Source organism: Anoplopoma fimbria, chromosome 13 (genome assembly GCF_027596085.1).
Source record: "Anoplopoma fimbria isolate UVic2021 breed Golden Eagle Sablefish chromosome 13, Afim_UVic_2022, whole genome shotgun sequence".
Classification (NCBI taxonomy): Eukaryota; Metazoa; Chordata; class Actinopteri; order Perciformes; family Anoplopomatidae; genus Anoplopoma; species Anoplopoma fimbria.
In genome coordinates, this window is record NC_072461.1 from 27,165,063 (window position 1) to 27,181,154 (window position 16,092).

At 35.4% G+C, this 16,092-nt stretch overlaps 1 protein-coding gene across 1 annotated transcript; it reads left to right on the plus strand.

Annotated features, from left to right (window-relative positions):
• Nucleotides 1–836: 836 nt before the first annotated feature.
• On the plus strand, nucleotides 837–14,234 carry p2rx7 (purinergic receptor P2X, ligand-gated ion channel, 7). The gene is made up of 13 exons (XM_054611138.1): nucleotides 837–1,127; nucleotides 2,406–2,553; nucleotides 2,655–2,726; nucleotides 2,820–2,892; nucleotides 4,161–4,257; nucleotides 5,442–5,522; nucleotides 6,137–6,272; nucleotides 8,092–8,228; nucleotides 9,320–9,410; nucleotides 9,772–9,837; nucleotides 11,203–11,307; nucleotides 11,449–11,556; nucleotides 12,903–14,234. Exons 1-13 carry the CDS (start codon nucleotides 1,012–1,014, stop codon nucleotides 13,413–13,415), a joined length of 1,743 nt encoding a protein of 580 aa, XP_054467113.1. The 5' UTR covers nucleotides 837–1,011; the 3' UTR covers nucleotides 13,416–14,234.
• Nucleotides 14,235–16,092: the final 1,858 nt, after the last annotated feature.

Consider the following 16,092-nt stretch of genomic DNA (forward strand, 5'->3'; position numbering starts at 1 on the left):
TAAATAAGCAAATGAGCAATAAAAAAAGCCTTTATTGAATGTTTTTCTTAAAAAAAAGAAAAGTGAAAGCATGTTTCAAAAAGGAAGTGTCATTTCCAAATTACAATGTTTCTGTTGTGCTTCAAGTTGCACATTTAAGATGTTTTTATTCCAGTATTTGCTATTTTTTCTCAGATTAAAGCTCATTCTGCAGGATCAGAGCTGAAAGCACTGCTCTCTTATCTGGGTTCTGGACTCAGAACCCAGTCTGTGTGTTGTTGGCACTGGTTCTGCACATGTGACCTTCCACACAGGAAGAAGAGTGAAGAAATGAGTCAGAGAATCCTCCTCCAGTGGAGAAACGCAGACCCGGACCACTCAACCCCTAAAAACTTTCTCTTAAATTAAAACATCTTTTTCCTTTTTTCAAAACAATTTTGAGGATCTGGCCCTCTTCTTTTTTGAATAAAACTTTATTGAACTTGTCAGTGGATTAAAAACAATCAGATGTTCTGTGTTTATGTGAAGTGTGAACGTACCTTTTGGTATTAATAACTAAAATAAGATAAGATAATTTACAGGATTACAGCAGCAGAGGATTGTGCAAACAAGAGACATAGTAAAAAAAAATAAGAATTATAAATAAGCAAATGAGCAATAAAAAAAGCCTTTATTGAATGTGTTTTTCTTAAAAAAAAAGAAAAGTGAAAGCATGTTTCAAAAAGGAAGTGTCATTTTACAATCTATGTTTCTGTTATTCTGTTGTGCTTCAAGTTGCACATTTAAGATGTTTTTATTCCAGTATTTGCTATTTTTTCTCATGCAACACTCAGATTAAAGCTCATTCTGCAGGATCAGAGCTGGAAGCACTGCTCTCTTACTGGGTTCTGGACTCAGAACTCAGTCTGTGTGTTGTTGGCACTGGTTCTGCACATGTGACCTTCCACACAGGAAGAAGAGTGAAGAAATGAGTCAGAGAATCCTCCTCCAGTGAAGAAACGCAGACCAGGACCACTAAACCACCGCAGGAGGATGGCAGGCTGCAGGATCCTCTGTCAGTATGAAACCACCAAGCTGGTCCGGATCCAGAGCGTCCGGCTCGGGTCTCTGAAGTGGACCCTGAACGCAACAATCCTGCTGTTCACCAGGTGAGTGAACGCACATGTGGATCCCGCAGATTCCCTGCAGAACCGCGCATGCGCAGAGGAGCAGCTGCTGTTTTAAAGTTAAATAAACCACAAATGACACTAAGTGATGATCAGTAAAGCTGTTTATTAGTGTTTGAATGCAAATCATTCAAATGTGTTTTATTTTGTAGGAACAGCCCCTTTTTTTGGTACTCCAGTGCTTTTATTGTGAAATAATTTCCGGTATTTCTTATTACTTTTATACTCATATATAATCCCATAAAGTACTGTGAGTTTTTAACTGAGTATGTGGAAGAAATACTCTGTAAAAAGTGTTTTATTTTTTGTATTTTACAATGATCTCTGTCATATTTAATATTATATATATATATATATATATATATATATATATATATATATTATATATTTATATATTATATTTATATATATATTTATATATATTTATATAAATATAAATATATATATATATAAATATAAATATATATATATATATATATTATATATATATATTTATATATATATATATATATATATATATATATATATATATATTTATTTATAATTTTAAAATACTCACTCTGGTGAACTTAATTAAATAATGTTAAAGATATAATTTTCTTAACTTGACATTAAAAGTACTATTATTACATCTTCATGGGGACTTGAAGTTGTGATGTAAAATATATTACTTTCAGTTCTGTAAACATTGTTTTCTGTATATATCTTAAAATATGAGAAAATATATATTTTTTCATTAGTTTTTGTTTCATTCTACTTTAAAATGTTACTTTTCTGGATACTGGGCGACTCAAAAGAAACATATTTTTAAACTGAACGGTCAAAACTGACCATCAGTTGATTAAATGATTAGTTGATTGACAGAAAATGAATCTGCAACCCCTGAATTATGAGAAAACATTTATAATTGAAGACGTTTTTTAAGCAAAAATGACAGAAATCTTCTGTTTGTCTCTTCTGTAGTGTGAAGATTTGCTGCTTTTCTCTGTTTATATAATTTAAACAAAAATATACGCAAAGAAAAAGCGTTTAATTTGAAGAGAAAGTGTAGAAACTTAGAGAACGAATTACAGAATTTTTGTTTATGAATGAAAAATGAGTCATTTAAGTTAATGAAATAAATCAAATGTTGAAGAGCGATATCATCTGGATTTGCATAAAAGAAAAAAGCTGTTGGGTTAAAGGAATAAACAAAACTGGTGACCTTAAAAAAGCCGAGTTAATTGTGTTTTGTGTTTTGTGTGATTCATTTCCCTGCAGCATCATGGTGTTGTGGAACAGGAATTACCAGGAGTTTGACCTGGTGGTGAGCTCCGTCACCACCAAGGTGAAGGGTGTAGCTCAGGCCCACCTGCCCGGGGTCGGGGACGTGGTCTGGGATGTGGTGGACTACAGCGGCCCCTCACAGGTAAGAACCAGGAACCTCCTGGAACCTCCTGGAACCTCCTGGAACCTCCTGGTCCTCAAGTGAAAAAGTTAAAGATGTTTAATTTTGTTTGTTCGTTTCAGGAGAAAAACTCCTTCTTTGTGGTGACCAACGTCATCGTGACGAAGAACCAGAAGCAGGGGAAATGTCCCGAGGTGCTCGTCCTTCGTCATCATCATCATCATCATTAATAATGAAGCAGCAGTGAGGAGGAGTGTTCTGATGCTGCAGCAGTGTTTCTGTTCCAGGTTCCTAAGAAGGGCGGGTTGTGTCTCCGCGATGAGGACTGTGAGAGAGGAGGCTGGGACCAGCAGAGCCACGGTACTCGCTCCTCTCCTGCTTTAAGGCCACAGAAACGCTGCCTTCAGGGAGCGTCGGAGGGTTTTCACCTCTTTAAGCTGTTTGTGTTCCGGGTTTCACTGTGGACGGGTCGATAGAGCCTCCAGGAAACATTACAGAACAGTAACCTGAGTAAAGCTGAAACCATCAGTCCAGTAATGGATCAGGTGGTCGACAGAACGCTTTTCATTTTTAAAAATGGAGGAGGAGAGAGGAGGAGGAGGAGGAGGAGGAGGAGGAGGAGTAGAAGGGAGGGAGGAGAGGGAGGGAGGGAGGAGAGGAGAAAAGAGGAGGGAGGGAGGAGGGAGGAGAGGAGAGGAGGGAGAGAGGAGAGGAGGAGAGAGGAGGGGAGGGAGGAGGAGGAGAGATGAGAGGAAGAGGAGGAGAGAAATAGAGGAGGAGGGAGGAGAGTAGGAGAGAGGGGAAAAAGAAATGAGAGGAGTAAAGATGAATGGAGGAAAGAGGAGTAAAAAGGAGAGGAGGAGGAGAAGAGGAGGGAAGAGAGGGCAGGGGAGAGGAGGAGGGAGGAGGAGGAGGAGGAGGAGAGAGGAGGGAGTAGAAAAAGAGGGAGGAGAGAGGAGGGAAGGAAGAGAAGAGAAGAGAAAGAGGAGGAGGGGAGAGGAGGAGAGAGGAGGATAGGAGAGAGGAGAGGAAGAGGAGGAGAGAAATAGAGAGGAGAGGAGGAGGAGAAGGAGGAGGAGGGAGGAGAGATGATAGGAGAGGAGAGGAGGAGAGCAGGAGAGAGGAGGAGAGAGAGAAAAAGAAAAGAGAGGAGGAAAGAAACACCTGCAGTGGAGTAAAAAGTCCATTATTTGTATCTGAGAAGGAGAAAGTAGCAGCAGAACAGAGGTTTCAAGTACAAGTACATCGGACTTGTACATCAGCACAGTACTTAAAGGATTATCTTATCTTATCTTACTTGAGTAAATGTACTTTCTAAGCTGCATGAAGTTGATCTGGAGCCAGATTCCTCTTCACCCCAGAACTGATGATTACAGGCCTGGTTTTGGAGGCTTTACTTGCTTCTTCTAACTGATGAAACCGACTCATTCAGACGTGCAGAGGAATCATTTTGTGACTTTGGGTTTTGGAATGAGGATGTTTTTTCTCACTTCTCTGCCGTCGCAGCAGAGGAATGTAACGTTCAGGTGTTGTAGTTTAACCTTTCAGACATGAGGCTCTCTGCTAAACTAAAGCTGTGACAGAATCAGACTGAACTCAGCAGCTCTGTTTCTGTTTTATCGCTGCAGGAATCAAGACGGGATCGTGTCTGAGGTTTGGGGTGTTGAAGAAAACCTGCGAGGTTTCTGCGTGGTGTCCGGTGGAAGCCAGGACCAACCCTCCGAGGTGAACTCTGATGTTTCGTTGTCAGATCTGGAATTTTTCACTTCTGGAAAATAAATTTTGAGGCATCAATGGGTCAAAAGTTAACATTAACCTGCAATAACACTTTTTGGCCACTTGGGGGCAGCAGAAACAAGTCTCGAACAAAACGTTGAAACATCATCACATTTAAGTTTAATTTGATTTTTATAGGAATTTAAAACCACAACAACTCAAATTAGTATCATGACACAAAACCCCCAAAAGAACTTAGCATTAAAGAAGAATAACTAAAAACGCTTTTTTTTCAACTTGTTCCTTATTGGGGGGAAAAAAAACAACACACGAAAACATACAAGTCGATGGAAACTAACATCTTTTTTTTTTACTTCCTGCCATGATGAGACTTTTCACGCAAAAACATTGTTTTTCATTCACTGATAAATTTGGAAATTGTATGTATTTTGCTCCTATAACATTTTTTATTTCAGAATAGTCGAAAGAAAACATTTATTTTACTATTTTGTCTATTTGCATCTTTAGTTTTCTCCTAAATTCACCCAAAGTTACCATTAGATAATGCCTCATTTGCATATTTAAACACAACATTTCAGAAAATTTGTAATACAAACATTTCTACAGAGGGGTTTGTTCATAAATCATTCATAGTCTGATTTATATATTTATACAACATTGTATTACTGAAAACATGGAGGATTCTTTTTTATTTGATTCCCTCTGTAAAAAGCTCTGACCGTAAAATGTCAAAGAATCTTGGACCTGGCTTTATCCAATACTCACATTTTCCATGTTCTGGAAATGTATGAAGTAACCACATATTTAATAATAAGATAATACCTAATTTGCATATTTAAACTTAGAACTGATTCATTAGGAGTCTCCGTGTTTTTGTCAGCTGATGAGCGTGCGTCTTTTAGCTCTGTTTTTGGTCTCCACCAGCTCTTCTTTAGCTGCTAAATGCTCCAGTTTGTTAACCAGCTTATCTCTGACTGAGTCTATCTGTTAATTGCTGCTGAGCAGTTCGTGAAAAGTGGTTTAATAGTTCTTATAAACCTTTTAAAGTTTATTTAACTGTCTCTTACATGTTTTTGAGTCTCACTATGATGGAGGTACTGTGAATTTGAGTTATTAAAACTTATCGTATTGACTTTAGTGTATAATATATATTTTTATTCCCCATGTTACAGACCTGCTATGTTAGCAGCAGCTGAGAACTTCACGGTCCTCATCAAAAACAACATCCGCTTCCCAGCGTTCAACTTCACCCGGTGAGACGTCTTTATGTGATGCTTTACTCTTTCTACATATTTCTAGAACCCTTAAGAAACCCTTTCATATATATTATTATTTCAACAAAGTAGTGTTTTTTCTCCTCTCTTTGTGGTTTTAATTACTGTATTACTGTCATGTTTTGTCTTGTCACATTTATCACAGAGATTCTTTTTATTTTTGTATAGATTATTTATTTTCCCGCATTTTTTTTATTCTCGTTTAATAAGTAAAGAAATTAACAAAATGAGACGTTTAATGAATAAATGTGATTTCATGTGTTTTTATGTTCCATTTGTTCTCCAGTCTGAACACAAATGTGTCGTCCTCTTTGTTTACCTTTTTTTCTCCCCCTGGTAACCCCGTGTTTAACGCCACAACGCTATGAATTCTGGGTAATTCCCTTAAGCAAAGTCTGCAGAATTGGTTATGAAAAAAACCCAACACTTGATGATTTGACATCGTAACAAAAAACTAAACCCTCATAGATTTTGAAGGAACTCAAAGTCTGTGAGTGTGTAGATTCAGATTGGGCTGAAAAACAGACTGATGACATTTCAAAAAATGTAAAATAAAGCGTCTGTTTTTCTTTTGTTTTTCTTTCCTTTTCCAGGAGGAACATCCTCCCGGAGATGAACGAAGGCTACCTGAAGAGCTGCCAGAGAGACAAAGACCCTTTGTGTCCCATCTTCAGACTGGGAGACGTCGTCAGAGACGCCGGAGAGAAGTTTTCTGAGATGGCCGTGGAGGTGATGTTCAAATGTTTCCTCTCTGTATATAACATCATATAATGACATTTTACTGACTCACTTCACTGCTGACAACGGACCGGTTTGTTTTTCTTGAGTTTCATCAACAAGAGTTTCAAGAAAAACTGAAATGAAACAGCCCAAAATAAAAAGAAGGAAGTTCTGCCTCTGAAATCTTTTGTGTGGAAAATCAGCGTCAAAGTGAAAAGTTCAAAATACAGTCAGACATCGTTCAACTGATAACAAGAATTCCTTATTAAAACTTTTTCCTTTTTTTCCCTTTCAAGTGTAGGTACATTATATTTTATTTTATTACATTTCTATTTTATTTTATTTTATTTTATCATATTTTATTTTATCATTTTATTTTTTTATTTTATTTTATTTTATTTTATTTTATTTTATTTTATTTTATTTTATTTTATTTTATTTTATTTTATTTTATTTTATTTTAGAATATTTCATCCGTCTTCCGGTGAAGATCATCTTTCTCTTATTTCCAGACACACATCTTACATTCTTGTGAAAAATCTCAACAAAAGTCTTATTTCTGTTGGAAACAAGTTGAAGTACTTTGACTGCATTGGCAGATTTCATTCTCTTGTTTTGAGGAAACAAGACTTTGAGGAATCATTTATAGAATAGAAGTGAGTCAGATGTAAAAAAGACAAAAGCAGAAGATGCACAAACTTCACTTTCACCATTTAAACATCGTCTCACTTCTGTCTGACCTGAACTTTGTGTTGCAGTGAATTGTGGGATACATTTCCTGCTTAGGAGCATTTTATACTGAATATGTTTGACAGGAATAATAAAAAAAAATAAAAAAAAAAAAAAAATATATATATATATAGTATAAAATGTTTATCCCTTTTTTTGTGTTTATATTTTTATGAGCAAAAACCAGCAGTGGAAGGTTAATTTAGAAATGAAAAAGGTCACAGATTAAGTGATGTAACTATTTTAGTTAATTCATTAAATTAATGTAATTTATTACATTTGGTAACTTCTCTAACAAATGTTTTAAACTGGGTTATAAAGTTATAAAGTCATAAAATGATAAACTTAAACAAGGCAGAATAAATCTCACAACAATGATTACTGTCCAACTTTTATTAAAGCTTATTCAAAAAAAAATGAATGTTATATTCTACATATAAGCTTTTTACCATTTGTTGACTCGTAACAGTAATATATATATATAAATATATTTTTCTTAGTAACTCTGTCTTAAACTTTGAGTTTCTTTACTTGAGTAAACATGATTATACCACAATGTAGAAAATACTATTTTACAAGTAAAGGTTCTGCAGCAAAGTAAAAGTACATACGTATTATTAACAAAATGTACTTAAGGAGAGACACTACAGGTGAAAACAGTGTTTTTCATGCAATGATCAATTTAGATATTTTGATGTATTTTGCTTCCATAACACGTCTTCTTTCAGACTACTGGAAAGAAAACATCTAAAATACACATTTAGGTGTTTATTTTACTACTTTGTCTTTTTTTGTCTGTAGATTTCTCCTAAATTCACTAAAAGTTACTGTTAGATAATGCCTCATTTGCATAATTAAACATACAATTCTAGAGAACTACCTTTGTGTCTTGCCTCAAAGTATTACAAATAAACGCAGTAAATAAAGAAAATTGTCCCCTTTTGAGTTAAACGACAGTTAACCTGGAATATTTACTGATATTCTGGGTTTCCCTCAACCTCCAGTGAGGTTTTAAGGGTTATAATAATAATAATAATAATAATAATAATAATAATAATTAATAACTACATTATAATCAGCACATCCTCTGTTGACCACAGGGGGCGTCATCGGCATCCTGATAAAGTGGGACTGTAACCTGGACCGGCTGATGCAGCGTTGCCTCCCCAGGTATTCCTTCAGACGTCTGGACGAGAAGGAGAGCAACAGGACGCTCTACCCGGGGCTCAACTTCAGGTGAGCCGGGGTCAAAGGTCACGCTCACCATCCTCACCCACTGTTTACACGTTCCTTATCATAGGACCGTCATAGGACCTTTTACTACTACTTTTATTATTATTGTTATTAATAATAATAGTTACTATTATATTTGATATACTTCAAAAAAGGAAAAACTTTTATATCCATTAATTTAAATAAAAACAATAAAGGTTTTCTGTTTTTCTGTTAATCAAGTCTTGACCCTCCTGAAATAATTATTATAATAATAATAATTATTAAAATCATTATGATAGAATGATAATGATAGTAATTATGATATTAATAATAATAATAATAATAATAATAATAATAATATTATTATTAATTATTATTAATAATTATAGTAATGGTAATATTAATATTATTTTTATTATTTAGATTAATAGTAATAATAAATCACTGTATGTCTGTAAGATAACCTAAGCCTTTATTGACCCCCAGAGGAGAAATGTGGTTGTTGCAGCAGAACAAGGACAAAAATAAATACAGTAGAGATAATGAAGGAAGTAAAATAAATTCTTAATTATGTTGTTTTTAACTTTTGGCATTTTTTATTTTTTTAAATCTGTTATTTGTGTTTTTATGTTGTAAATCTTTTACCCTGGTGTCTCGACCAGGACCTTCTAGTAGAAGAGATTTAACATGTAATTGGGATTGTCCAGGTTAAATTAAGGTTTAATGAAAGTTTACATTTAATAATTGTGGCCAAAACAATTAAAGTTAACAATTAATATTACTGTGGTATCTATAGAAATTCATCTTTAACATGGTTTATTGGGCTTTTTGTCTTTTTTTTGTATTTATACTCAAAATACGAGTGTAGGGAGGTGAAGAGGGTCTGTAACCATAACTATCCATAAAATAATATATCATAATCATTTATATACATGATTTAAGAGGCGTTAAATATCAAGTTTATCGTGCAGAAATTAAAGTAAATAAATAAAAACTAAATCAGTGATCTGATTTTTGTTTTATTCCTTATTTGGGGTAAATAATCCATCTTCATGTTTCACTCTGGGCTACAGAGTCTATATTCATTTTCATTTCTTCCGTCTTCTGATCAGATTTGCAAAGTACAACACAGTGAACGGGGTGGAGGAGCGGACGCTGTACAAAGCATTCGGGATCCGGTTCGATGTCATGGTGTTCGGACAGGTGCGTCTTTTTATTTTACACTTTTCATTCATCATTTCTTTTATTGTTGCGTTCGGGTTTCTCTTTTTTTGTTTACTTAAAGGGAGAAATTACAGGTAACAACATCTGTTTTTCATGCACTGGTCAATTTAACAGGTAAAAAAAATGTAGTTATTTATTTTTACCCTGTTAACTCCTCTTAATATCTATTATTATTTTTATTTATTTTTATTTTACTTTAAAGCAGTAGTTCTTTGTGAAATGTCCTAGTTTGTTCATCTATTTATGTTTTGAGATGATTTTATCCGATCAATAAAATAAAAATAACATAATTTACCTTTATCATAAAGTGACAGTTTTATATGTTGTTGTTTTATTTCAGGCGGGAAAGTTCAGCTTCATTCAGCTCATCATCTACATCGGATCCACGCTGTCGTACTACGCTCTGGTGAGTCACGCGTGTATTCATCCTCCGCTGTCATCAGAAAGTAGTTCCAATCACCTCACTGATAAACAACAGTAACTGTATTATTATTTATTAATTACTAAATAAATAGTTTGAAATGTTGTAAATATACTCACTCGCTTTTTTAGTGAAGACGAGAGGAAGAAGGTGGAAGAAGTACTTTTGAGATCTTGTACTTGTAGTAAAAGTAGCAGTATTTAGAAATACCATATAAGTATTTTCAATGTTCTTAAAGTATATTTCTCAGGTTGCCTCATAGAATGAATATAACTTTATAACTTTTGACTGGTTTCATCAGCTATTGTTGCTTGATCAAAATAACTATTATATTTTACCATATATATTTTCAATAGTATATTTTCTATATTATATTTTACCTAATATATTTTATATTTTCTATATTATATTTCCTGTATTATATTTTTCTAAATTATATTTTCTAATTTATATTTTGTATATTATATTATTTTACTAATATATTCTCTATATTATATTTTACCTATTATTATATTTTCTATGTTATATTTTTCTAAATTATATTTTCTATATTATATTTTCTATATTATATATTTTAATATATTTTATATTTTCTATATTATATTTTCTGTATTATATTTTTCTAAATTATATTTTCTATATTATACTTTCTATATTATATTTTACCTATTATTATACAGCTGAGATCGGCTCCAGCACCCCTGCGACCCTTAACTGGATAAGCAGGTTACGGAAAATGGATGGATGGATGGATATTATCTATATTATATTTTACCTAATATATTTTCTATATTATATTTTCTATATTATATTTTTCTAAATTATATTTTCTAAATTATATTTTCTATATTATATTTGACCTATTATTATATTTGACTTTATATATTTTCTATATTATATTTGACTTTATACATTTTCTAAATTATATTTTCTATATTATACTTTCTATATTTTACCTAATATATTTTTTATATTTTATTTTCTATATTATATTTTACCTATTATATTTTACCTATTATTATATTTGACTTTATATATTTTTTATATTTTACCTATTATATTTTTTATAGTTTATTATATTCCCCTGCAGCTAATTTCCCCTTGGGGACAATAAAGTATATCTCATATTCTCAGATAAATACAGTTTATCTCAATAAAATAAAGACATATTTGATGTTTGTATATGTGTGTGATGAGGTGTGAAACTGTGTGTGTGTGTGTGTGTGTGTGTGTGTGTGTGTGTGTGTGTGTGTGTGTGTGTGTGTGTGTGTGTGTGTGTGTGTGTGTGTGTGTGTGTGTGTGTGTGTGTGTGTGTGTGTGTGTGTGTGTGTGTGTGTCTTCCTCCTCCAGACGACGGTGATGATCGATTGGCTGATTGGAACCAGCTGCTACTCCACGGATGTCGGACAGAACTACTCTGAGAAGAAGGTGGAGTCGGTGGCGGACCAACAGAAGGTGACGAGATGCACACACACACACACACACACACACAACACACACACACACACACACACACACACACACACACACACACTTTATTAACAGTGTAATCCCTGTAATAATCCAGATTATTGATATGTTTTTGTGTGACTGCAGTGCATCCTCTGTGTGTCGTACGTGGATGAGAGCCACATTCGACTGGTGAAGAAATCTCAGAAGAAAAGTTTACAGAACGTCAAACCGATGTCTGTTCAGCCGCAGAAGGTGAAGCCGCTGCAGAGATTAAACACAGTGAAATAAAAACCTAAACTCTGTTTGATAAGCTAACATTATAGCTGCAAAGAAAATGAAAACCTTCAGGGTTGAAGGATCTGTGGTGACTTAATCTGGAGCCATGATATGAAGCATTATTGTAGTTTTCTAGATCCAAATCAAATTTAAATAAATAAAACGCCCCAAAAATGAAAGAAACCTTCAGAAGAGCATCAGATTATCAACTGAATGCAAAAAACATTATGATTGATACTTTTTTACTGGTATAAATGGCAGTTTTTCAGCATCAAATTTTGATTTATTGTTGTATTAATAAAATTGTGAAATGCAGATTGTTTTTTAACTTAATTTACTTCCTTCGTGTTGTGGTTGAGGCGGAACAGATACTGCATCTCTAAACCTGTACAAAAAATAATATTTATATTGTTAGATATCACTAGAGGTTATTGAGACAATATGTCAGGTGAAAACAGGTGAATTTTTTAATATATATCACCATGAAACTTCCCAAGTTGATTAAGTTTTCTAAAATATTATGTGAAATGATGCAAATGAAGTGTTATCTTATTAAATATGTGCAAATTTTCATACATTTCCAGAACAGAAATCTGAAGGTTGGATAAAGCCAGGTTCAAAGTTCTTGAGTCATTTTGTTGACGTACTATAGTCAAATGTTTTCATTGAGGGATTTTTGGATATCTCTTTGTATCACTCCATAAATCAGAAAACAGACATAAAAAAAACAATTTTCTCCATGTTTTCAGTAATACAATGTTGTATAAATCAGGTTATGAATGATATATGAACAAACCCCTCTGTAGAAACCTTCAGAATATAGAGAGGAATGAAGCTGTAAAGTTTGGTGTATGTAAGAGCTACTGAAGTGGAGATTTATGGATCAGAGTCTGAGAAAAAACTCATTTAAAGAAAACGTCCTTTAAAGATATGTTTAGTTAAATTACATACATGTTGAAGACACTACAGGTGAATAGGGTAAAAAAATAAACTAATAGATATCATGATGAAACTTCACCAGTTGATTATTGATATTAAGATGATTATTTTTGGTATTACAAGTTTTCTGAAATGTTATGTTTAAAAATGCAAATGAGGCATTATCTAATGGTAACTTTTGGTGAATTTGGGAGAAATCTACAGACTAAAATAGACAAAGTAGTAAAATAAAAGGTTTTCTTTCCACTAGTCTGAAAGAAAAGATGTTATGGAAGTAAAATAGAACAAAATCTTTAAATGTTCCTGTGCATAAAGATATGTTTTTACTGTAAAACGTGTAAAATGTTAAAATAACAGCCTGAATCTTTTCTTTGTCCTGACAGGAGGACAGTGGACATCTGAGGGCCGTTGTCTGTTTGCTCCAGCCGGGTATCGGGGTGGATCCCGACGTTCCCGACCATAAACCCGCCCCTGACCCCACCCCCGCCCCCAAACGCCGCCGCCCAGCCTGGTGCCGGTGCGACGGCTGCGCTCCCTCCTCCCTCCCCCAGGAGGAGCTGTGCTGCCGGCGGAGCGACGGCGCCTGCATCACCTCCTCGCCGTTGTTCGAGCGCCTGGTGTTGCGCCGCTCCCTGCTGGAGGCCGTCCTCCTCTACCGGGACCCTCTGACTCCGCCCCCCGCCGGCCGAGGCCTCACCGCCGCCCTGCGTCACTGCGCCTACAGTCAGTACGTCAGCTGGAGGTTCGGGGTGGCGCCCGGCGACGCCCACCCGGCCATCCCCAGCTGCTGCGTGTGGAGGGTGAGGGAGGAGTACCCGAGTCCGGACGGACAGTACGCCGGATTCAGGCCCGCCGGGGTGGCGTCCATGAAGGCCTGTGCCAACGGGGAGCTGTGAGATCAGGACCGACTGACCCACTAACACTGCTTTTGTGCTAAATCTACTTAAAAAGAATGCAATCACTAATAATCGTCGGCATGCGTTCCGATAGGAGGAGTCAATAAATCCCTTTCTAACGTTATCTGTCATTTGGCTGCACTTTTTCTCAGATTCACTCCTGTTTTTTAGGGCAGAAGTTTCATTTTAACATCACTAACATGCTCAGACAAAAGATTTCTCCTGCCAGGAATGTGTTCACATCCGTCATATCGTATGGAAAGATGAAGAGTTTAACTTTTTAACATCTAATAGAGCTCCTAACAAAACCTTGACCATCCCTGTTTGCAGGAATGTGCCTCATCTCGTTTCTCTAATCCGAACACAAACAGAAATGTAAGAACAACAGTTTGTGGCTTCATGGAGAGTCACGTGCTGAACGTATTTCTTGTTGTTTAAAAAGTGTTTTTGACGGATTATGAGACAATAATGGGCCCCTGGGCACAAAGAAGGAAAGGGCCCCATCACCTCTACTACACAGGACCAAGACTCACAGACTTTATCGTACTTAAACCTCTTTTGTAGTTCTTTTTGTGTCTCTTCGTGGTGGTTTTCATGCCATTTTGTGTCTCATTGTAGTTGTTCTGTTCTCTTTGTAGGCTTTTTTGTGTCTCTTTTTGGTCATTTTATGTTTCGTTGTATTCATTCTGAGTCTCTACCCCCTCTGCTTCCAGTCTCTTATGCTAAGCTAACCAGCTGCTGGCTGTAGCTTCATATTTACTGTACGGACAAGAGAACGGTATTGATCCTCTGAGTTCACTCTCAGTAAGAAAGACAATAAATGCATTTCCCAAAATGTTTTCCTTTGATGAGATTGTTGAACTATCCCTTTAAGCCTGTTCCCATTGGTTAGTTGGTCTAACTGCATTGAATGGTTTCTGCTGTTGGAGCTTCAGTTTGGTTGATTATTCAGCGATACTAAAAGTTTCATCTTACGAAACATTGAGCAGCTGCTCTGGCTGAGAAAAGAGAAAGTGATCCAAAATAAGTCCACACGTCTCCAGACCGAGATAAGGAGCTCCATTCATCACATCAGGGCATGTTTTCAGTGTGATAGCAGGAGGAGGCGGCTCATGGACCTTTTAATAACAAGCTTTTGTGCTCCAGTTCCACATAAAAAATATTACACAATGTGTTTGTGGCTCTAATCAGTCATATGAGGAATTTATTTTTTCTTAGAATATACTTGATAAGAACAAAAATGACCTTTTTCTCCATCCTGAACTAAAAAAAAAAGACTCAAAAAGGGCGAGTGTAGCATTTTAGGGGATCTATTAATAGAAATAGAATATATTATTCTACAGTTTATATCACCTGAAACTAAGAAACGTGTTTGTATGTGTAAACATGAGCCCATCATATCTACATATCTACCACAGTACGTAAAGAGCAAGTGATAGAATAAAATAAAAGAAATGGGAGGGGTGTTGGGGAGACTGGTGTACGTGTCACAAAGAGTTGTTGAGTTATTTGGAAGTTTGTTAGTGATGTTTGTGATGTGTTTTCCATACTTATGTTACTCTTTTTACGTTTTACTTCGTTCATGTACATGTAAACTAAGTGGTTTTGTTGCCTAAACCAAACTGCAGCAGTTTCATGACATGATATAAGCCTAAAATGCGTTAACCTGACGTGGAATGTCCTTAAAATGTTGTGCTATTTATACGCCTTTTTATAAAGTTTAGGTTGTGCAAAAGGAGGAGTGAGCGGAGGAGTATTCAGTTGGATGCAATCTGCAACCTCACCGCTAGATGTCACTAAATCCTACACACTGTCCCTTTAAGAAAATACGTCCTGCATCTTCAAAATCAAGTAAAAGCAGATAACTATCATCAACGAAATATGCAGAAGGGTCCCTTTCATACTATTATATATTCTTATCATAGGTATATTTATTAGCTTATTGTATTATTATTATTATTAATGATGCATGTGCTGTTCTTTAAGCTCAAAAACTAAAAAGACATTTCTTATTATGATAAAATCTCTCTGGTTGGAGTTTGTTGGCCTTTGCTGCAGCTCCACTTTGGATTTATGCCCATTAAATGAAAATATTTCCCATTAAAAGATCTACTTCAGCTCTAACAAATGGCTCAACACTTCCTCTCCGTCAGATCCTTCACAATAACAGTAGAGAGTAATATTAGCCGTTTGCACCCGAGGCCATTCTTCAGGTGGCCTATTTGACATTTCCGAGCACTTTAAACCCTTCACTCTCCCGACTCCGGCTCCAGACCTCCACCATTGTTTTGATAAAAAATGAAATAAGAGCTCTTTGTTGGCCTGAAATAGCTTCCTGACGACTTGTTTCCAGGGGGGAAGACGTCCCCGTTTCCTCCCATTACTCATCCACTGACCCCCTCACTACTGGACTTTAAACAAGAAGACCCACAGGTGGCTAATCTGTTAGCATGTGTCTTTCTTTAACATTTTAATCTCATTAGTAGTGACCTATTAGTGTGACTTCCAGTGAATTAGATTATTTCATATCCTCCATGAGGGGAATATATTTGAACATTGTGAGAAAAAATGAAGTTGTTTTGCCTCTCCTTGTAGTTTTTTGTCTTTGAGGTCGTTTTGCATTTTATTTTTACTTTTTAGTGCCGTTTTGTAGTTGCTCTGTGTCTCTTTGCAGTCG

Excerpts from the sequence above, each read along its gene's own strand:
- p2rx7 (XM_054611138.1), top strand. The coding sequence starts at position 1,012 with ATGGCAGGCTGCAGGATCCTCTGTCAGTATGAAACCACCAAGCTGGTC. Across the intron at positions 1,128-2,405 it reads ACAATCCTGCTGTTCACCAG|CATCATGGTGTTGTGGAACA; the intron begins GTGAGTGAACGC and ends ATTTCCCTGCAG. Across the intron at positions 9,411-9,771 it reads ATGTCATGGTGTTCGGACAG|GCGGGAAAGTTCAGCTTCAT; the intron begins GTGCGTCTTTTT and ends GTTTTATTTCAG.